General features: G+C 45.0%; 1 protein-coding gene across 1 annotated transcript; it reads right to left on the bottom strand.

Annotated features, from left to right (window-relative positions):
* Positions 1 to 589: 589 nt before the first annotated feature.
* Positions 590 to 16,357, bottom strand: LOC128346364 (keratin, type II cytoskeletal 4-like). Its single transcript, XM_053299574.1, has 9 exons — positions 15,908 to 16,357; positions 11,853 to 12,067; positions 10,563 to 10,623; positions 7,809 to 7,904; positions 6,813 to 6,977; positions 5,544 to 5,669; positions 4,475 to 4,695; positions 2,937 to 2,971; positions 590 to 972 (listed from the first exon to the last, which is right to left on the bottom strand). The coding sequence occupies exons 1-9, from the start codon at positions 16,355 to 16,357 to the stop codon at positions 776 to 778; spliced, it is 1,566 nt and encodes a 521-aa protein (XP_053155549.1). The 3' UTR covers positions 590 to 775.
* Positions 16,358 to 23,462: the final 7,105 nt, after the last annotated feature.

The raw sequence follows: 23,462 nt of genomic DNA, 5'->3' as shown, positions 1-23,462 counted from the left end.
GCAGAATGCTGCTTGACCTTGTAGAAAATGATTTCTTTTTAGCAATGAGCATACACTGCTCTAAATATAGGACCAGGCACTAAGATTCCAGCAATGGCATACGGAAAACATGCTACTTAGCTATTGCTACAAAAAGGCTGCGGGAGGGGGGTATGATTTAGCTAAAACTGAGAGGAATAACTGGTGGGACTTCTGGATTTCATTAAGATCCCCTCACCTGTCTCCCAATAATTTAAGCATTGTTACAATTTAGTATTTCTCCAAAGCCATTAAAACTGGATTGTTGCACACTAGGGATGTGCACAGAACTTGGTTTGTACACTGGTTTGGTGCCAAACTGGTTCAGACGAGGTCTGGACCGGTTTGGTACTATGGGGAGGGGAGCGGCAAGTGGAATCTTTAAAGAAGAGGAGAGCAAGTCCTTACCAGCTCGCCAGCACACACGGGTGCCCATGCATGCATGGACGCCATATGTGTGCTGGTGCCACTTGCAGGTACTTGGGATGAGCACCGTTGCAGCAGGATGCTGCATGCAGTGGTGGAGAGCTGGCAAGGACCTGCTTTCCTCTTTTTTAAAGATCCCACTCACTGATCCTCTCCCCACAGCACCAAACCAGTTTGGACCTTGTCCAAACTGCTTCAGCATTGAACCTGAGGTTCATACACATCCCTATAGCACACAAAGGGCAGGTTTCTCCACAGCAGGCATTTTGTATTGACAAGCTTCAAGGATGTAGGTAGTCGACTTGCTTCTGTGGGGAAGTATAAATATGGCTCAGCTTCTGGTTGTCCTTTTGCTTGTAGATGTGGTTGATATGATTTTCAGGCCAGAACAGCTGCCTCCACCTCCAGAACTATATCCCACAATGCCCCTGCCACTTCCAAAACTTGAACAACCTCCTCCAATGCTATGCCCTCCTCCTCCACGGCTCAGTCCACTTCCTCCTGCCATGCTGCTGTTGCTGAATATAGCTGCAAAAACAAAACACAGAGTCATAACTGTTTTAATTAGCGCATTAGAAAGCAATACGTATGAGACACTGGTTTTAAGCTGTGTAATCTACAACACACTCATGCGGTATACCTTGGGGACTATTCAAAATTTTAGAGGAGGGATGTTGAAAATGGGGCATCAGCCCCCATTTAAAAAGATAAAATAAGTTACGAATGATAAAGAAGTTCATGGTTCTGAGTATTCTACTTGGGGTGTCTGATCTGTGATGGTTTGTTCCTGTATGCAAGTAACAACTTGCTGCTTCTTGCATTAGGGTGTCCAGGTGCAAAGCCCTTGTACAGCAGAATTAATATGCAAAGGGATCTGGGGAGGGATGGCTGGGGAGGCAGATCCCCAGCAGCCGTTTGCATGACAACTTAAGGGCCACCCAATTGGCTCTGCCTCTGAACTACAGCACAGTTGTGCACTTCTGCAAAGGAGTAGCAAGTTTTGTTTTGTTTTTAAGTAAGGGCTTCACATAGAGCCAAGGGGCCACACAGTGCCCACTTTGATGAAGTCAAATCAGCCACGTTTGGGCCTTTCCTTACTACATGAGTTGAAAGTGATGTTCTATCATCCTTTCCAGTATGGAGCCTTAAGAAGCACACTGGCTGACATCTTGAACTGTGTACCACAGGAGGTTCTGTAGAAAGTGTGTATGTAGAAAGTAGTATTAATGAGTTTATTGTTGGAGCCACTGGTTATAACACAACATTAAAAAAGCAAAGGGGAGGAGGAGGGGGAGGAAGAGGAAGCAGAGGAAGAGGAAGAAGAGGAAGGGGGGTTAAACCAAAATCCAGCATACAATAAAATTACCAAATAATGATACAGAATTAGTTAAGCTGCGGCCGGGGGTCAACTTGTGTGTCACAGCACACCGCGGCGACACTCGAGCAATGAAATGAGGTTAACAGAACACTCGGTCTGTTAACTTCATTTAAGGGGAGGGTGGCTTAGGCAGGCTAGCTGCCTTGGGAGGCGAGCCCGGTGGTTCCCACAACCACTGGAAAGCAGGCTAAGCTCCCTTAGCCCACTTTCCAATGATCGTGGGAATAGCTTCCTAGTGTATAATATCCTCCACTTGGCCAAAGTGTATATCCTCCACTTGGGACAAAGGCACTGTTCCACTTGAAGTTTACGAAATCTCCTTTCGAGATATGCTATGGGCATAGTTTGAAAGTGCAAGGTTGTGAAAGCCTTCCCAGTGATACGTGGGTAAGATCAACCAGGTACCGCAAGATGTAAAACAACACTGGTGCTGTTATGCAAGAGTGCTGTTGCTCTAATATTGAAAACTGCACAGTTGTGCTTGAGCAGTCAGTGCTGCAGCCATTATTTCCAATGACATGCATACACAAATGCTCAGTTTTCTGTATTCACATAAGAGCACTCTTTCACAACAATGCCGGCATTGTTTTGCACACCCTCAGCAGAGCAGGTGGTGCAGAAATGCCCATGCTGTGCTGTGAGGCATGATGGCCACTATTACCTGAAAGAACGACTATGTGAACTGCATTTGATGGTGACATAGAATCTACTGCTGCTTGTATATTGTTTGCAAAAAGCTGAAAAACCCCACAGTTTCTATCAGTTCTGGTTTGGAAGTGGAAGATTAGGAATGTTATGTTGCTGCATAAGTTTGCTTGTTACAAAGAGATGTGGGAAGAAAATATTCAAGGAACTGATATATTTTAGAAAAACTGGCAACCATATGTGAATTATTGAAATCAAACAATGCTAAAGGAAGACACAGTATAGGAGATTTTGGCTTTTAGTTAAGTTTTTCTCTATTTATGAAGTCCTCAAATGAGAAAATGAAAGTGTATTATAATGCTGCCCTTTGTAATTAAGAATGTGATTATACATATTTTACAGTTTTTCGTCTTTTTTTCTGTAATTCTCTGCTTTATTTCTTATAGCTGTATGAACAAAACAGACTTACATATGTTTACAGCACTGCCACATTCTCCAGACATCCTGTAGTAGGAAACAAAAAAATGAGCTGAAGGGTAGTGATTGGAAACTCCTCCTCTACTTTTCATGTTAAGTTGTTATTTGTTATTGCATCATGCAACCTTAGATATGATTTCTTTGGGCGAATATACAAGGCCACCATCACAGATGACACCATCTTGAACAGGAATATTGGTGAAGTTCTGAGGCCATACTGAGCAAATAAACCCAATAGGATATACTCAAGATTAGAGATGGGCAAACTGTTGAGAACTTGCCATGGATTGGCTTGATGAGTCATCTGAGTTCCTCCAGATTTTTTTGAGATGAATTTGTATAGTTTCCGGGCTAATCCAAGGTTAGCTCTTAGCATTTCTGATCTTCATTATGTCCACTGATCTATTGGATTTATTTATTCATGCTCAGTATTGGCTCTGAGCACATTCAATAAAAATACTGAGATATATTCCTGATTATTAGCAAAGCAAATTAATACATTTTGAAGACTGTATCTATCATACAGTGGGTGCTTTCAAGAAATACTTTTTTTTGGCCCAGCATTAGATTATACTAGGGCCTGCATCATCATCTAGTGCCTGCATTACTTAATTACTCACTCACTTAAAAGATGCAGTGGTGAAACTGACAAAACATTTGCCCACCTCATCAGCAAGTCTAAAGGATCCTAATGAAATAAGCCTTAACAGTGTGTGTATGTGCACACGTGCATGTGCAAGCTCCAGAATTGACTGAAATTGACAAGTCTTTCCATTCCCCCGCCCCCCGTCCCGCCACTTCTACTCCAGAAAAGCCTATGGAAGCATACAAACTCATCATCTTTACAATTGGCTCCCCACCTCCCCGACTCTTAAATTATGGTTATGATAGGGGACAAGTGGGTGCTGGAACTAGAGAAGGCCAGATAGGCCAGATTATAAACAGTAGTCACCATCAACATCAAAGATGTCTCCTCTAGACCAGATCAGACGATAGCACTACAGTCAGTTTACACCTGAAATGATTGTGCTGGAACTGGAGTGGAAATTTACTAGCCAACATGATGCCAAGTCTAATAGAGCTGTAAGGCTCCATGTAGGGCTGCAGCAAAGCCACAAGATAAGCCCCAACATTTTAAAAATCTGGCAACCATGCTAAGCAGCATTACTGTATTTATCACCATTGTTACAAATGGGGATAAATGCAATAATGCTGCTGCTGCAGTTGCTGAGTTTTCAAAGTGTTGGGGCCTATCTTGCTCTTTTGCTGCAGCCCTGCATGGAATCTTATGGCTCTGTTAGACTGTGCATCATGGCAGGCACTAAAAAGAGTGATAAATAAGCTTTTGAAGAAAATAGGACCGTAATGGGGAAAACATGGGAAGGCAATAGTTTGGGGTATTGTTTGGCTTCTCAGGAATAAATCATGCACAAGTGATGTCAATACCGGAGGAAGAAACAAACAACCAGCTAGTGTGAAAGCACCCATTGTGGACTGCTTTCATTCCCTGCTGGGTTCTGTCACACCCACCTGTATTCCTCTCCTTCCAGGAGTGTCCTATAGGTGGCAATTTCAATATCCAGTGCTAGCTTGATGTTTAAGAGTTCCTGGTAGTCCCGCAGAAGACGTGCCAGCTCCTCCTTTGCTTTCTGTGCAGCATTCTCCAAGTCCATCAGCTTTTCCTTTGCATCCTTGAGGGCAATCTCTCCACGTTCTTCAGCGTCAGCAATAGATGACTGAAGAAGAGTGCACTACCGTGGAAACGCGAAGAACAGAAAGCAATCAACATGGATTTTACATGACAAGGGTGCTGCATGTGTGAAGAAGATGCACCACTGAAAGTGCCACATGTATCTTAAATGCTTCCATGTACTTCTGCATAGTAAAATCCACTGGGAAGGCTCAAGTTCATGTTTTATGTATTTAACTATCAGGTGCAGTTACAGAATAAGAACATGAAGTCTGAATGCAAGGAATCAGAGCAGCTAAAAGGAATGAAAGTATTGATTGAAAAGGCAGCAATCTTATCCACACTTACTCAAGAGTAAGTCTAATTGAAATAACTGGCTGACATTCTGACTAAAGTGGCACATAGGCAGCCAAAAACAGCACACACACAGCAGCGGAGTTCCTAAAGTGCAAGGGCTCACAAAAGCTGTGGGGGGGGGGGTCACTTTTGCCAACCATCTCTTCCCCAGGAAGTGCTATGTGTAGCACAAAAATATGTCCCTGTGGGTGTACAACCCTCAGGGACATATTTTTGGCAGTCACAGTTGGCTTCAGGTGGAAGAGGAACTTGACAAAAATTGTCCCTCCCCTGTAGTGTATGCACAACATCACTACACCAGCACATTGTTAGTTTGGATGTTGGCCACTGCATATATATGCTACTACAAAGTATGACTGCTGTAAGAGTAAATAAAACATTTTAAAAACCTCTATTTAATTCTTAATTAGTTAATGTTCATTTTAAAAAAGATCAGCTCCAAAGGAGTTGTAGTATGAGCTCCTCATAGTAACAAAGCAGTAGAGAATCCATTGAATGTACCCAAAGGATCCTTGTTATTCATCTCTACTAAAGCAATCATGGATATCTTACATGTCTCTTCACATTTTCTGTTTCTGCTCTCAGTCTATGGATCAGCCGGCCCAACTCAGAAATCTCCACTTTGGAGTTTTTCAAGGCATCATTATGCTTCCCAGCTGTGAGCTGAAGTTCCTGAAACTGATAATATATAGAGAAACATAATAAGAGCAAGGAACTGCCAGGTAAAATTAGTGGTGAAATCCAGTTACGTGGATTCACCTGGTCACTGACTGGTCAAAGGTGAAGCAAGCATGTAGAAATTGCTGATGGTACTATCATTTAATCAGGGCTTCTCTCCTGGGAAAAATAGCAGCCACAAAAGAGTGGAGATTCAGACTGAGACCATGACAGCAGCAAAGAGTTAAAGCCCCCCACACACACACAAACACTGGGGTCCTGATCCAGATCATGCTCCTTGTGGCTGCTATTTGGTAAACAAAGGTTACGTTTGTCAGGGCGCATTATTTATTTAACAATAATGTGTCATCTGGACCTTATTAATTAAAACAAACTAGTCTTCAAACAAACTATATGACCATGGTTATATAAACCACTAGAGTTAAAATAAGCCACAGTTCCCCAGGTCCGTATGTAAAAGGAAACTGTGGCTTAGTAAAAAGTGGATGTGAAAGTGTACACTCTTCTTCTCCCACATGCAAAGGGGAGAGGAAGGGGAGAAGCTCGCTGTGGTTTATTCTGTGGCATGAATGTGTAATTTAGCATTATGTCTGAGCTGGTTCATAACGCACCATGGCTTTACATTTAGTCAGGTAACACCATAACCTGAGGCATATTATCAGTGCATATAATGAGAAGCATTAATTTACTTTAACATCTAGTGAGATCCAACACACAAACAAGCTGAAAAAATGTATACAGAACAAAAAGGAATCAGAGGGGAGAGGGATTCTCAGTCAGATTCTCACATGTATAATTTGTATGCTGAAATGCTCAGAGATTTACAGTGGGGGGAGGGGGACCAGATAATTTAAATTGCAAACCCCTAAATTGCAAACTTCTTTTATATTTAAATTCTGAGCATTTCTACTCTTAGAACAGAAAATGCCCCCAGTTGGTAAGTTATATTTTGTAAACTTGTTTTGAACTCTTCTTGATGAGGAAGTACAGTATGTGATTATTTTGACTGCTGAAATGATGTTTAGGAGGAAAATACTCACTCTCATTTGCCACTTTTGAACTTGCTACATTTCAGAGACATTCAAGTGCCACTTTGTTTCAGAGCATTGCTCGAGATTCAGACTCCTAGGCAGGAGCACGCACCTTACTCTGGTACATGGCATCTGCTTCTGCTCTGCTCCTGTTGGCCATATCTTCATACTGGACTTTGACTTCAGCTATGATACTATCTAGGTCCAGGTCCCGATTGTTATCCATTGAGAGGATGATGCTGGTGTCACTTATCTGTCCTTGCAGCTGTTCCAGCTCCTGTGAGTCACAAACAGAATGTCAATGAATGCTTTTTGCTTTATCAGAACCAACTGAGGGCACATCTAATGTCTATCCTTAAACTGAGGTTTTTAACCTTGTAAAACATGACCTGCATGGCTACCTCATTAAGACCAACTTTGGATTGCATTAATGTGAAAGGACCAAGACATGCCAGCACCCTGTTCCTCTGCTTCTCTATCTCATCTGAAATGGACCTCATATATCAGCCCACTTTTGGGTCTTGTGTAAGTTCTGTTTCAGATGGGATGGAGATGTGGAGGAACAGGAACCACAAGGCATGGTGGTGCCAAGAGGCAGGTAGGCTGAAGGAAGAAACAGACCTGGCACTGGACTGAGAAGTAAGACTTTGGGGAACAGTAGATGGAGGAGACAGAAGTCTGGCTTCAAAAATTATTATTATTTTTTTTACATTTATATCCCGCTCTTCCTCCAAGGAGCCCAGAGCGGTGTACTACATACTTGAGTTTCTCTTTCACAACAACCCTGTGAAGTAGGTTAGGCTGAGAGAGAAGTGACTGGCTCAGAGTCACCCAGCTAGTATCATGGCTGAATGGGGATTTGAACTCGGGTCTCCTCGGTCCTAGTCCAGCACTCTAACCACTGCACCATGCTGGCTCTCCAAAAGGATACATGAGGCATGGAACTGAGGAAAGGAGAAGCTATAATGAAAGGGGACTATGAAAAAAAAAATCAGAGGATCCAAGGACAGGAAGTGCAGGCTTGTCTTGGAAGCATGGGTTTCAAATATTCTTGAAATCACATGGTGAAATTTCAAGTGGCCTTTAGGAGAACAAGAAGCACCCTCACCGCCTCATACAGGCATCTCAGGAAGTGGAGTTCATCCGTGAGAGAAGCTACCCTGGCCTCCAGCTCCACCTTGTTCATATAAGCAGCATCCACGTCCTGAAAAAATATTGCAACAGAGACTGTTTATGAAGGTTTAGGAACCTGTTGGATACAATCCAAAGTAAAAGTCTAGCATAGATGTGGAAGGGGAAGAACTTGAAGGGATAGCCATATCATGGCCCATGTGGTGCATCCAGACCATTAAGGCCTTTTCCAGGCCGCAGAATCCTGAACTGGAGTGGGGACAGCATTGGAAACACACCATCCTCTCCTTTCCCAAATGTATGTCCCAGATGGAGTGGCAGGGGGCAGCAAGCAAAATGCACAACTACCTTCCTTCCCAAACCTCGTTCCTACATTCGGGGGAACTGTTTAAATGGTATTGTCATCTGCTAGGTCATAGATTGTGGGTGAAGCACTAGAAACACAATGACCAGAATCCAGGCTATGCTGCTCAAGAGTAGTCCCATTGAAATGAATGGGACAAGTGAGTAATGGCTAATTTGTCCATTAATTTCAACAGGCCTACTCATGAGTAGCTTAGTCTGGATGACAGCCATTGCCCTCTGTCCACTCAAACTAAGTTGAGGTTGAGGATGGAACTGAATTTCTCCAAAATGGAATTTGAAGAGTATATCAGGGAGCTTCCAAGGAGAAACAAAAATTCAAGGAGAATTTCAGATTTCCTCCTAAGGAAAAACTTTGGAAACTTCTCTCAGACTGTTCCACCACATCGTTGTCACATCTTTGGTGCATTGTTCTCCCCATCCTTCAGACTGATTGCCTGCCACTTGTTTGTTTGACACACTGACCATGATAGGAGGAGACAGAATGGTGGGAATTGGCTAGGGATGTGCAAAACGTTTCGGGCACAGATCGATCTGTGCCTGAAACGAGCAATTTCGGGTGATTCGGGGCCAAACCGAATCACCCCCGATGCCCCCTGATATTTTTCGTGCCTGAGCTGAATCACCTCTGATCCGTGCCCAAAAAATTTGGGTGATTCGGGATGACGTCTCTTTGAATTTCCCGCCTTTTTGCCTCCATTGATTTGAATGCAAAAAGGTCTGATGTGACGTCAGCTCGAATTTTGGGTCCCAGGGGCAAAATAGTGGGGTGGGGTAGTAGTGCCTAATGGGTGTAGGCTACCACCCAAATTGCAGGGGAATTGGGCAAAGGGCTGATTTTTGGGGAATTTTTGAAGTTTTCGTGTCTTTGGGGCAGATCGGGGGCATAGCGTGGGATCTGGGCAAAAAGAGTGGGGTGGGGTGGTAGTGCCTAATGGGAGGAGGCTACCAGCCCAATTTCAGAGTGATTGGGTAGAGGGCTGATTTTTGGGGAATTGTTGAAGTTTTTGCGTCTTTAAGGTTTTTCTCCATAAAGAAGCATGGAGGTGTCAGCAAATGTAAAGCTTCACATCAGGGGCAAAGGGCCTAGAGCAGTGTGGGGTTGGTGGTAGTGCCAGGTAGGGGCAAGGAAACTACCTGAATTTTTTCAAAGGATTTGGGCAGAGGGCTGATTTTGGGGGAATTGTTGAAGTTTACGCGTCTTTAAGGTTTTTCTTCATAAGGTATACTAATGGAGCTTTCAGCAGCCCCATAAGTGCACTTGGGGGGTGCTGGGGTGGCCCAGAGCGAGTGGTGGTGTAGTGCACATAGGGTGCCAACCACCCCCATGGGTTGCGAACCCATGGGGTACAGGGTTCTGTTGTTTCTGAGGTATTCTGAGTGTGGATTCTATGATAGCAAATGAGATTTTCAATGAAACACCATGAATCCACTCTAATTTGCTATCATAGAATCCACACTCAGAATACCTCAGAAACAACAGAACCCTGTACCCCATGGGTTAGAAACCCATGGGGGTGGTTGGCACCCTATGTGCACTACACCACCACTCGCTCTGGGCCACCCTAGCACCCTCCAAGTGCACTTATGGGGCTGCTGAAAGCTCCATTATAACTTCTTATGAGGTAAAACCTTAAAAATGTGTAAACTTCAACAATTAGCCAAAAATCAGCCCTCTGCCCAAATCCTTTGAAAAAATTCAGGTAGCTTCCTTGCCCCTACCTGGCACTACCACCAACCCCACACTGCTCTAGGCCACCCCTTTGCCCCTGACGTGAAGCTATACATTTGCTGACACCTCCATGCTTCTTTATGGAGAAAAACCTTAAAGACGCGTAAACTTCAACAATTCCCCCAAAATCAGCCCTCTGCCCAATCACTCTGAAATTGGGGTGGTAGCCTCCACCCATTAGGCACTACCACCCCACCCCACTCTTTTTGCCCAGATCCCACGCTATGCCCCCAAACTGCCCCAAAGACACTAAAACTTCAAAAATTCCCCAAAAATCAGCCCTTTGCCCAATCCCCCTGAAATTTGGGTGGTAGCCTCCACCCATTGGGCACTACCACCCCACCACACTATTCTGCCCCTGGGACCCATTTTTCTAACCCGAATCAATTCGGATTCGGATTTAATCCGAATCTGAACCAAATCAGGGGTGATTCGGGTAGCCCATATTTGGGCACAGAACAGAATGGGGGTGATTCGATTCGGGTCCCAAACCGAATTACTGAAAACCCAAATTGCACACCCCTAGAATTGGCTATTAAATACATAAAGAGGTAATAATACCTCATCTCTCTATTCTTTCACCATTTACATCTATTAGAACTACCACTATGATTTGGAATGCATTTCAGCACTTGCCTTTTTGAGCAGCACAAATTCATTCTCTGCAGCTGTGCGCTTGTTAATTTCATCTTCATATCTTTTGGTCCAAAAAAGGAGAGAAAGGAGTTACAATACTGACCAACATTAGCCAATACTGAGCAGCTACTCCACAGCTACTCATCTCAGAACTCCACTACAATTATATTTAGACATTTTCTAAGACAGACCTAAGATGTCACCCAACTCTATTTTTTCTTCTGCATCAGATTTGGCAGGATCCTACATAAATTACAGCAACAGAGTACATGAAGATGAATAAACTGAAGCTTGATTCAGGCATGACTGGTCTGCTGATGGTTGATGGACTCATTGACCTTGGTATGGGCTATATGTCTTTTCTGGACAGGACTGCACTCCCCATTAAAAGGCAAACACACCGCTTGAGAGTGCTTCTAGACACTCTAATGAATGGGCTCATAACCTTGGATCCCCAGATGCTGTTGGACTACAACTCCCATCATCCTTTTGTTGAGAATCCCTTCTCTAGCAGCAGTCATGATTGGCAGTCCACTTTTCTTTTCTTTTTTAAAGCTTCAACATATATGCCAATTGCATATCTCCCTAGAAACTAAAGATGTGGAATCTCTAATAACCTCTTAAGAGGACTACTGCTGTGATCTGTATGTGGGGCTGTCTTTGGAAACAGTTTGGAAATTTCAGCTGAAGCAGCATGCAGTAGCTTGGCCTTTTTCAGGAGCTGACTGCAGAATTCACATAATACCAATTCTCTTCTAGCTTCACTGTTTGTTTCCTAGCTTAGTTCAAGATGCTGATCTGATGTTTAAAGACCTGAAAAGGTTGAATCCAGCCAGGAAACCATAGTGCCTTCTGACATTTAGCCACCAACTCTCTTGGAAAGCAAACTAAGGTGGACTGGCACAATGTTGCTTCAGGAGCCACCACTATCCGTAGTGTGATTATCTTTTTTTTTTTTAAGGTTGACATCCTAATTAGTGAAGTGGGCATGCCCCAGGAATCAGAAATCCCCCAAAATTGCTTTCCCCCGCTGCATGCACATGTAAGTGCAGAAGCTGTGGGGAAGCCTCAAGCTGTGTTAAGAACAGACTCCCACTGCGAGGATGTATCTCATGTTGTGCCTTCACTCCATGGTTCTGGATACCGGCCATGACTGCTTTTATGCAATTTAATGATTAATATTTCTGAAAGTGGCCCTTTACATCTTCCTGAGAATCTTGCCCCAACCCCACTGAAACGGCATCTCTGACAGAGAGAACTGAGCATTGCCCTTATATTTCCTCCACATACCTATGCCTAAAATCTTCCACTAGATCCTGCATGTTCTTCAGTTCTGATCCCAGCCTTCCCCTTTCACCATGCAGAGAGTCCAGGTGCTTCCTCAAGCTTTGGATGTAGGCCTCAAAGATCGGATCAATTTTGCTTTTCACATGGGAGATAGGCTGCTGTTGCAACAGATTCCATTTGGTCTCCAGGACTTTATTCTGCTGCTCTAGGAATCGAACCTGAGAAGGCAAAATATTTAAAATATTCTTTGCAAGCATCCATTGGAGTACTGGTAAACAGCTTCCATAGGTCAGAGGAATACTCTGAAGGTGCTGCACATAGCAGCCTTGATGAAACTAAGCCGTCTCTGTGACTGGATGGGGGAGTCTGTGTGAGTACCCTACACCCTGTGACTGGTATGTTGCATGAAGCCATGAAGTCACCAAGGGAGTTCTGAATGGCCCACACTGCTGTAGGCATCACACTTCCGTGGCAATACATATACTATTCTTAGTGCTGCAGAAGTGCGACTGAACATTTTAAAGTAGTAGCAGTCCAGTCCAGTTCTGCCACACCATGAGTGTTGCTTTGGACTCCTACAGCAGCAGCACCATGGGTGGTTCAAAACTGCCCACCTTGCCTTGCCCAGCATGTCAGGAGGACTGTCCTTAGGGCACGGCAAGCAGGGCAACTACCCCGGGCCCTGCTCTCTTGACCCCCATTAGAATTAACTGGAAGGGGGCCCTGCACTGGCTGATTTGCCCCAGGCCCCACCCCCCACCAGGCCTTCTCAGCCACTGCCTTGAGGCCCATTACAGGAAGGCAGGATATAATCTAACTTATATAGTTTCCAAGTGTATGTTGTAGGTTCGTTGTTCAGCTACAAAACCCATACTTCCCTTCACCTTCACCTGAAAAACATTTTCATCTCTTTGAGAAGTCAACAGGAAGGAACTTCTCTTGGGGAAATGTTCCATAGCATTAGAACTGTGACAAGAAGGCCCTGCTTCTACAGACAAATTTAGGCTCCTTTGTATTCTGCTGATGGATGTACAGTATGTACATACTGTATATGTGTGAGTATATTTAAAGTCTTTCTGCCTCACTCCTCCAGTACTTTGCTTGCATAATGTTATTGTTTTATCCAACAGGTTAGAAAGGAAAGAAAGAAGGGCAGTTTGTGTTTTGGTTTGGGATGGAAGAGGGTTGCTGGAGGTTGTTTTTCCTATATTGTTTTGTTGTGAAGTAAGTAAGTGACTTACTAAAATGTTTTTTTAAAAATCTTGGGAGAAGCTGCAGTCTCTTGACACTCTATAAGTACTGTGTGAGTCATCTTTAATATATCTGGGCATGATCCAGTGAAAATTAAGTGCTTTAGGTGCCGTGGATTACAAGGGGATATAAATGTGTTTATGTTTGGCCGAATCACACTCTTTGCTTACATTAGGAGTAACTGGACAATTAAGTCATGTAGAAAGCTAGTAGATAATAAGGCTGTTCACACAATCACAAGGGGGTGAACTGGGGGGAAAGCAGGAGCCTACCTGCCTTCCCCCAGATGACCAGAGCCCAATCAAGGCTCTGTTACCTATGCGCCCAAATGAGCAGCATGTTGAGGAGACAAGTGGTGATCGGATGGAAGGAAGCCAGGCCAACAGGGATCCCACAATTCTTTGTGCTCATTCTCCTACCTAAATCCAAGGGAGTTTACTCATGAGTAGGGTGTATACTTAAAATGCCATATTTTGCCACTATCAGTAGCTAGTGAGAGACTACCAAGGGCTATTTACATCCCAGTCCCAGGTAACTGAAATTTAAGTTACTTCATTCATATAGGTGGATGGATGGATGGATGGATAGATATAAATATATATATGATGAAGCTGGATAGATGCAACTAAAGCTAGATAAAAATGCAATCTGTCATTTCAAATATGTAACATAAGATATTTTAATTCAGAACTTTAAAAAATAAAATGATTACTAAATAATTATAGAAAGTGCCAAACCTTCTACTAAATACATCTTCACTTCTAACATTTAACATTTGAATTAGAGTCACATTTAAGGCCTCCTGTTGTGAAGAAGGGGTGTTTATGTATGTGATACATCTAGACAAACAATCACAGATGAGAAATGCAAGTGACTATACTCGGTGCCACATGATAGTAAGAGTGGATTTACATGACCACAACTGTGGTGGAATGTTAACCCAGCCTGACGCTCTCCATTAATTGGCATATGTCCAACTTGTTTCAGTGATTGTTCATCATATACCCTTATTGAGTCCTGAAAATTATTTGAAAAGTACTTTCTTCTCCTATGCGCTGTGCCATGATATTGGTACATATAGTAAAGAGAAGCTCTTTCTCAAAGTGATATGGAGGCCTTGCCCAGAATGCCTTGCTAGAAGTTTCATCAGGAAATTCTTACAAAATAACTACCTGCAGAAGATCACATTTCATAATGGCACCAAATTTCACTAGAAGTTTCTAATTAAATAAATCTGAAAATGATGCATCCTATCCATCTGCCCATCCGTCCATCCATCCATCCTCAGTCTAAGCAGCAAATGAAGGATCAATTTAATGTCTAGTACAACTAAAATGTCCTTGAATTTAGTCTACAAAAAGAGAGAAAGAAAAGAATCCAAGAAATGTAAGCCCCTCTTGACATACTCGGTGCCCAGTTATCATATGATACTAGGCCACATTTAATCCTGGGTTCATCTACTGGTGATACTTAATGAGTCAGAGTGGCACAGCATTTTGTTCACTGAGGGGGGGAAAAGCCAGAGAAATTATACATAATGCAAAATCCACAAGTTAACACACACAAAAAATAAGAATGCACTATAAAGAACATATTTATATGAGCTTTGCTAAATATTTCTTCACAGACCAGTGATTTCCATCATAAAGTAATAGGAGTAGTAGTAGTAGTAGTAGTAATAGTTAGAAGTAGGGGTGTGCATTTTGGAATTTTCTTGTTTTGATTTGTATCCGAATTGAAACATCCCCGTTTTGTTTTGTCCCCAAATTTTCTGAATCCGAATCAGCCCTGTTTTGTTTTGTAGCCAAATTTTCCAAATCCGAATTGATTTGGATTTTTTAAAAGGGCCCCAGGGCAAAAAGAGTGTGTGGTGGTGGTAGTGTCCAATGGGTGGAAGCTAACACCCAAATTTCAAAGGAATTAGGCAAAGGGCTGATTTTTTTTTTTTGGTGATTTTTTTTTAAAGTTTACACATCTTTAAGAATTTTCCCATAGGGAATAATGGGGATTCCAGCAAATGTATCGCTTCAAATCAAGGGGAAAGGGATGACCCAGAGCAGAGTGTGGTGGGTGGTAGTGCCCAATGGGGGCAAGGAAACTTCCAGAATTATTTCAAAGGAATTGGGCAAAGGGCTGATCTTTTGTGATTTGTTGAAGTTTACGTGTCTTTAAGATTTCTCCCATAGGGAATAATGGAGGTTTCAGCAGCCCCATAATTCCACTTGGGGGGGAGGGGTTGTGTAGTGCACATAGGGTGTCAACCACCCACATACCCACAAGCCTGTGGGGTACTGGGTTTTGTTGTTTCTGAGGTGTTCATTGTAGATTCTCTGGTAGCATATGAGATTTTCAGTGAAAAACAAGAATCCACTCTCATATGCTACCAGAGAGTCTACACAGAACACTACAGAAACAGCAGAACCCAGCACCCCATGGGTTAGCAACCCTTCCCCTGGCCAATGTGGGGTCAGTAAAGAGTGGGAAGAAGCAAAAGAGCCAATGGGGAACAAGGAGGGAATTGTCAGCAGGTCAGCCCATTATTTAGGTCACTAATCAGAAGGCTGGAAGGGTGGGAAATTCAAAGAGATGTCAAACACAAAATGGAGACTGACTCAGAGATCACCACAAAATGGAGGTCCGAAACAACAAAACATTTTGTAGCTGAAACAGAGGCGTTTGTATACAAAACTTTTGGTTCTGGAAAATGGGTGTTTTGTCTTGTCTACAAAACACCCGAAACAGGCTGTTTTGGGTACAAAACATTTTGTATCCGAAACGTTTCGCACATCCCTAGTTAGAAGTCCTACCTTGTCAATAAAGGAAGCAAACTTGTTGTTTAGGTTCTTGATCTGCTCTCTTTCTTCTTTGCGCACTTTTTGGATCTCAGGGTCAATTTCTAAGTTAAGTGGTTCCAAGAGGCTCTGATTAATTATCACTTCCTGGATGCTACCCGGTGAACAAGAAAGAAAGCCAGGTCCATTTCTTCCATTGCCAAAGTTGCCGTTGACCCACCCACCACAGCCACCAAATCCACCTCCTCCTCGAACACCTCCAGGAACCACACTCTGGGAAATGCTTTTCGTCCCCCCAAGATTGTAGAGACTTCTACTGCCAAAGCCACAGCTTGCACTTGCTCCTCCCTTGCTCCTCCGGCTTGGTGAATATGTACTGCTCCTGCCCCCTCCAAAAACAACTGCAGAGCCGGCACTAAACCCCCTCCGTCCACCCAAAGCTCTTGCATTCAGCTGCCGACTCATTGTGGTGTGAACAGAAGAGCCAAGCAATGGATGAACAGTGCAAAGTCCCCCCTGGGACGACCTCCTTTATATGACTTTCAGAAGCTGGGCTTGGCTGCATAAGTGAAATGAAAGAAATCTGAACTATTCACAGGCTTGGTTAGTCTGGCACCAGCCCATCCTTTTCATGAAATTTGCTAAATAACTTGCTCACACCTTACAAGACCACATAATAAAAAAGAAATGAATTTCATCGGGATTCTCAAAGGTTCATATTTAGCATCTTGCAAATATTTTACTTCAAGAGTCTACCCCTATATAATTAAGATACTAGTATTTGTGTCTTGAAACTCATATTTCAACATATTTCTCCATTGTTCAGCGCTGACATATGCATTAAATTGTCAACTATATACTTTCAGAAGGCTTTGATTTTTAAAAAAAACAAAAATTAGTTTATTTCTACTATTGTGTGATGTCAAAGAAATCTATTTAAGCCAAACCAGTAATATATGGGAGTGGTTGACGATTCAAGATGCATGTTGCTTTCCCTCCAGAAAGGAAGAAATGTGGATTTCCAAGAAAATGATTTCGATATTTACTAATAGGAAAAGTATCTAACTAGCTACCAAACACCAGGGCCATCCATGCATCCGGGCAGGCAGGCAGTGGGCAGACTGGGGGAAGGCTGAACAAAGCTAACCTCCCCCTGCCCTCGACAATTCATGTACTGTTGCTGGGAGCGCGAACCTCACTCCCAGATTCTCCTCAACTGTGCTAAGCAGTGCAGTGCTTCAGAGGCCAGGACAACGCGTCCTGGCCTCTGGGTATCCCAATGCACTGTGCACAGTGCATTGGGGAACTTCCCCCAGGAGACAGGCGCTCTAAGCACCTGTCTCTATATCTCCACGGGCTAAATGAAGCCCGAGGAGACACACGATCCCAGAGCTTGGGCTAACAGCACTTTTAGCCAGGCTAAAAAGCCAAGGTAGGTGGTGCTGACCTGCCAGGATCTGGTCTGATCCTGGCAGTTCTCACACTCAGTCTAACCCAAGCTGGGCTTTCCTAGCCTGGGTTAGGCTGTACGTGATGTGAGAACAGCCTCACCAAGTTTCTAAAAGTTGCCCATCATAAACAAAAACTAGAAGCAAGGTGGCCCAGATCTTCTGCTTCTTTTTAGTTGTGACATTTTGACCTAAGCATTTCTTCTGCAAAGATACGTTCCAGAGCCCTGCCCTTCATATCCCCAGCAACATACTGGTTTGTTAGGAACCCTAGGCATGGGCCCATCATCACATCTCTTATATGAACTGCCACCACGGCCACTCCTACTTATTCAGATCAGCCAATAGAGTCCTTCTCTAAATAACATCTTTTCAGGGTGTTAAATCACCAAGGACCCTCATAGAAATTGGCTTTTCAGTTATGACACAGTGACCTTAGTAGGGATGTGCAATTTGATTCATGCCAAATTGGAGGTAATTCATGAATTCGACCATGAATCGAATCACCCCTTAAATGAAGTAAGTGATTCGATGTCAAATCAAAATAGCCCCAATTCAGTGTGAATCAATTAATGTGATTGGCATCATGGGTACCATTTTGTCTCCATGTTTTCCCCTTGCTGATTTACTTTCACTGGCTTTTGGTTGACTTGAGAGCTCCTTGCTTCTTGATTGGGTTGTCATTCAGATCAAGTGTTGGCATGGGCAGCTGTGCCCCCATTGGCTAAGGGCAGGGAGCAGGGAGAGGGAAGGCCAAAGGACAGATTTTAAAAATGTATATAAGGGGCTGCTTGAATGCCAACAGAGCCATTGCTTTTTGTGTCTTGGAGAGAGGGATCAGAGATAGACTGCTGCAGCACTGAGAGCAGAGTGCTGGTGGTGGTGGTGGTGGTGGTAACCTGTGCCTGCTTGCCTACCAGGCTCCAAGTGAGTGGAGAGAGAGAGACAGAGAATGTCTGCCTGCTGGGCTTTTATGTCTCTCAGAAATTTTAACCCTTTAATTTGCAGTGCCACACCTGCTCTATTTCTTCTTCTTCTTTTTAATTGTACCAGCAGCATCAGTGGCTTTAACTGGGCAGTGCTTGGAATTTTATTTTCTTATTCTTGTTTGTAGCCAGCCCCACCCCCAGTGGCTTTAATAAGTGAGGTACTGAGCTGATTCCACCACCACCACCACCCCGGTTATTTTAAAATTTACCAGCAGCCCCAATGGCTTAACTGGGTGCTGCTTGGAATTTTATGTTCTTAATTTTGCTTGTAGTCAGTCCCACCCCCAATGTCTTTAATAACTGGGGTTCTGTGCTGGTTTTAAATTCCTTTTGTAGCCTCAAACTGCCTCTCTTCTTTGCTGCTTCACTCTGGACTGAATATTTATTTTATTTACTTATTTTTGCATGCTGGTGTGCGGTAACTTCCCTTTTGTGTGTGGGGGGGTCTTTTTTGTTTTGATTCTTTGGGTGGGTGGGTGATTGACTGGTGCCCACCTTCCCTCCCCCCAGCTGCTGGGCCCTGGTGTCTGCTTGGCCCAAGAGTGATTCCAAGAACAACACCTGGCAGATACCAGCCCAAGATGCTGTTGGAAGTCCCTGCCAAAGATGCCAGAAGGTGAGAGATCCCCCTCTACAGTTCATTAAATAGGGCCCAGTTTGAGGAAGAGAGGGATTAGGTGGCAGGACTGAAAGAGGGGCCTAATCTCTGAGTCATGCCCGCTGATGTGGTTTTGTGCAGGCTTTTCTATCCAGAGGAGCCTGGCCACAAAGAGCAGCTTCCTGTGTCCGTTGAGGTAGAAGTGGGTGGGAGGGGGAGGGAGTTGGTCCTCCCCATCAGGGAAGAAGCTCTTCTTCCCATGGCAGCAGAGGAGGAGGTGTCAACGGCTGCTAGCCCAGCCAGATCTCTCTCTCCATCCTCCCCAATCCCCGTTGGCAGTGCGAGCCCCTCCACTCCCCGGCTGAGACTGAGGAGGAGCAGGCGGAAGTTATTCTGGGTGTTGCTGGACCCTCTCAGCCCTGGACAGAGGGCAGTGGTGGTGGCAGCCTCCAGAATGACCCAGAAACTCCAGTATCACCACCACCAATATGGTCCCAGACCCAGACTGAGAGAAGCATGGTGTGGGACCACTTTGGACTCTTCCATGGGGACCCATACCATGCTGTCATATCATGGTGACCCACACCAGGCATCTGTTGGGCCACTGTGTGAAACAGGATGCTGGACTAGATAGTCCTTGGGCCTTATCCAGCATGGCTGTTCTTATGCTGTCTGCAGGGATAAGGAACCTAAGTGTCTTGGAACGATGTGGGTGCAGCAGCACTTGCAACAGCATTACCCAGGGCTCCTAGCTTCTGCTGGCAGCCATAGGCCTGGTGTGTCCTCAGCTAGTGGCAAGGCACCTGCTCCTGCTCCCAAGCAGATGAAGTGCAGTGCAGTGGGTGTAGTCAGTGGTCAAGCAGTCTGGTCACCCAGAGCCTTATCTCATCACCCAGACCATTATTGCCTGGGTGAGGGGAGATTATAACTTTGGATGGCCAGCCATTCCAGGTGGTGGAGAATGCTAGCTGCTCCAACTATGTGTCCCCAACTACACATCCCCTCATGTACCACCTTCAGCAGGCAGGTGGTGCCCTCCCTGTACCGGGCGTGCAGGGAGGCCATGTTGGGGCTGCTGCACACAACAGCACCTGACACCAGTGTGCATTTTTGGACCACTCCCAGTGGGAGTCATGCTGATTTCCTGTCCCTCACAGTGTACTGCTGGGGGCAGGAGAGTGAGGGGAAATCTGGTGGCATGGCCAGATGCTCAAATGCAGCAAAGCACAGGTGGGCTGTGTGCTTCATGGACACTGACCACATTGTAGGTGAGCTGTCAGTGGCCATGGATTGCCAGGTGTGGGAATGGCTGTCTAGGCAGCCAAACCTTCTCAGAAGGTTCATGGTCATTGACAATGCTGCCAATATCACGAATGTAGCTGAGCAGGGTCAGTTTGTGTCCATCTGTTGTGTGGCGCACACTCTGGACCTGGTGGTGAGGGATGCACTTGGCCCTTCTGGGGCTGCGGCCAGGCAAGACATCCTCGCTGAAGGTGCTGAGTGCCATCTTGCTGCCATTGCTGCTCTTGTGGAGAGGCACCGCGCGATAGCAGCTTTCTTCCACTGGAGCGAAAAGGGTAGGAACAAGCTCAGGAAGAGGCAGCTTGAGCTGGACCTACCTGAACACCTGATCCCACAGGATGTTCTGACCCAGTGGAACTCCACTTTTCTCTTGCTCCGATGCCTGCAGGAGCAAGAGCAGGCCATCCACACCCTGGCAAGGAGCGCATGCCCTGCTGAAAAAAGAGCCTTCCCATCTCTAACAACTTTTAAAAAGTCTTTAAAGATGCATCTCTTCACTCGGCCTTGTTTTGACATTGTTTTAAAATGTTGTTTTAAAATTTAAATTGTAATGTTTTAACTTATACTGTATCATTTATTTTGTTTTAACTAATGTTTTAGGTTTTCTGTTGTCATTTATTTTAACTAATGTTTTAACTTTTTCTGTTTGCTTGTTTGCTTTGTTGTAAACTGCCCAGAAATGTGAGTTTTGGGCAGTATAAAAATATGTTAAATAAATAAATGATAAATAAACAAATAAATAAGGAGTGTGACCAGGCAAGGAGTGCGACTCCACAAGGAGGTGTGCCTTAGAAGTGTGCAACCTCCTGGTTCAAGCAGTTAGGCAAGTTGTGGATAGGAACCTGGGGCACAACCAGGGAGAGGGTACTGGAGTGTCCACTGATAGTGTGCAGTCCACTCCCAGAAGCAGTATTATCACTGCCTCTTCCCGGTCCAGCAGCATTGTGTCCCTGGCAGGCCCAAGTGAGCTGGTGGTTTAGCTTCTGCATTCTACCCAGTGGTTCATGGAGGAGTTCTTTGGCCCCTTGCCAGGGGGATGAGAGGAGCCCACCAAGCCCTGCAGCAGTGCTGAGCCGTGTGTACTGCAATACCCGCAGGAGCTGGTGACACGCCAGGAGACAGAGCTGATCCAGTTTGGGGCAACATGTCACAACATCTGGCCAGATGGTTTCCAACCAGCATCCAGAGTGAGAGGATGGCTAGGGGTGTGGTGACACCCCATCACTCATGCTTGGATGCTGAAACAGTGAAGAAGCTGGTCTTCCTGAAGTCAAATTAGAACACAAGAACAGCCCTGCTGGATCAGGCACAAGGCCCACCTAGTCCAGCATCTTGTTCCACACAGTGACCCACCAGATGCCTCTGGGGAGCCCACAGGCAAGAGCATGCCCTCTCTCCTGCTGTTGCTCCCCCGCAACTAGGGATGAGTCCAAACCGGTTCGGAGGCCATTGTAAAGGCCTTTGAACTGTCCGGACCGGTCTGTCCCCTGGCCGGTTCGGTTCGGGTGGAGGGGGTAGCTTTAAGGGCGGGGAGGGTTTACTTACCCCTCCCGCCGCTTTGCCCCCTCCAGCGCCTGTATTTCTTGTAGAAATTGGGGTGGCAGGATACCTCCCCGCTGCCCCTTCTGCCTCCTCAATGCCGCCCGCCTCCAGGACAGGGTGGGCGCGCGCGCGTCTTCCCTTTTCAAAGATCCAGTTGCAGGGACTCACGGTTTAGTAATGACTGCTGCCCACGGTTTAGTAATGACTGCTACCAATGAAACCGGAACAGAAGCCGGCACAGCACTGAGCCGGCCTCCGCTCCGGCGCCTCTCCTCCCGGTGGCTCCCCCTACCCGAGCCGCCGCCGCCCAGCAGACACTGAAAAGAGCTCAGTCAGGGAGGACGCGCCGTCGCCGATGCGTTGCGGCGCCCAGGCAACCCTCACTTCCAGCTTCCATGCGACTTCCCCCCCACATACAGAGTGGCCTGCCATAGAAGAACAGGCCCTGCTGGGAGTGAACCAGCATGGCTTCCACAAAGGTAAATCTTGCATCACCAACCTTTTGGAGTTCTTTGAGAGTGTCAACAAGTGTGTGGATCAATGTGATCCAGTTGACATAGTATACCTGGACTTCCAAAAAGCTTTTGACAAAGTTCCTCATCATAGATAATAAATTTATTATTATTATTATTATTATTATTATTATTATTATTATTATTATTACATTTTATATCCCGCTCTTCCTCCAAGGAGCCCAGAGCACTACATACTTAGGTTTCTCCTGACAACAACCCAGTGAAGCAGGTTAGGCTGAGAGAGAAGTGACTGGCCCAGAGTCACCCAGCAAGTATCATGGCTGAATGGGGATTTAAACTCGGGTCTCCCCGGCCCTAGTCCAGCATTCTAACCACTACATCATGCTGGCATAATGATCTAGAAGCAGGGGTAAACAGCGAGGTGGCCAGATTTGCAGATGATACCAAATTCTTTCGGGTAGTGAAATCCAAAACTGATTGTGAGGAGCTCCAAAAGGATCTCTCCAAACTGGGTGAGTGGGTGACAAAGTAGCAAATGCGGTTCAGTGTTGGCAAGTGTAAAGTGATGCACACTGGGACGAAAAACCCCAACTTCAAGTATACGCTGATGGGATCTGAGTTGTCAGTGACTGACCACGAGAGGGATCTTGGAGTCGTGGTGGACAGCTCATTGAAAATGTCGACTAAATGTGGGGCAGCTGTGAAAAAGACCAATTCCATGCTAGGGATCATTAGGAAGGGGATTGCAAATAAAATGGCTAATATTATAATGCCCTTATACAAAACTATGGTGCAGCAACACCTGGAGTACTGCGTACAATTCTGGTCACGACATCTAAAAAAGGACATTGTAGAACTGGAAAAGGTGCAGAAGAGGGCAACCAAGATGATCAGGGGCCTACCCTTAGCAGTCAGCAACCATAGCCATAATCTCAACTAGAATAACATCTTCCACCACATTTTAACTGATTATACCTTGCAATTCAGATTGCAGAGTAGACCAGGGCAGTGAGTGAAGAACAAGTTGCTGCTCATCATAGCAATCACCAAGAAATATCAGACTCACAGAGAGCTGCCACTGTCCATGTCTCATCACAACACTATTTAACAAACAAAACAAACCACTACGCAAGGAAGTTAGTCTGGCATGCAAGTTCTGCCTTTGTCAATCTGAGATCCAGCAAAATGAGATAGTTATGGGATAGATCCAGCAAT

This window comes from Hemicordylus capensis, chromosome 2 (assembly GCF_027244095.1).
Source record: "Hemicordylus capensis ecotype Gifberg chromosome 2, rHemCap1.1.pri, whole genome shotgun sequence".
Taxonomy (NCBI): domain Eukaryota; kingdom Metazoa; phylum Chordata; class Lepidosauria; order Squamata; family Cordylidae; genus Hemicordylus; species Hemicordylus capensis.
This window is presented reverse-complemented; position numbering and strand designations above follow the sequence as displayed.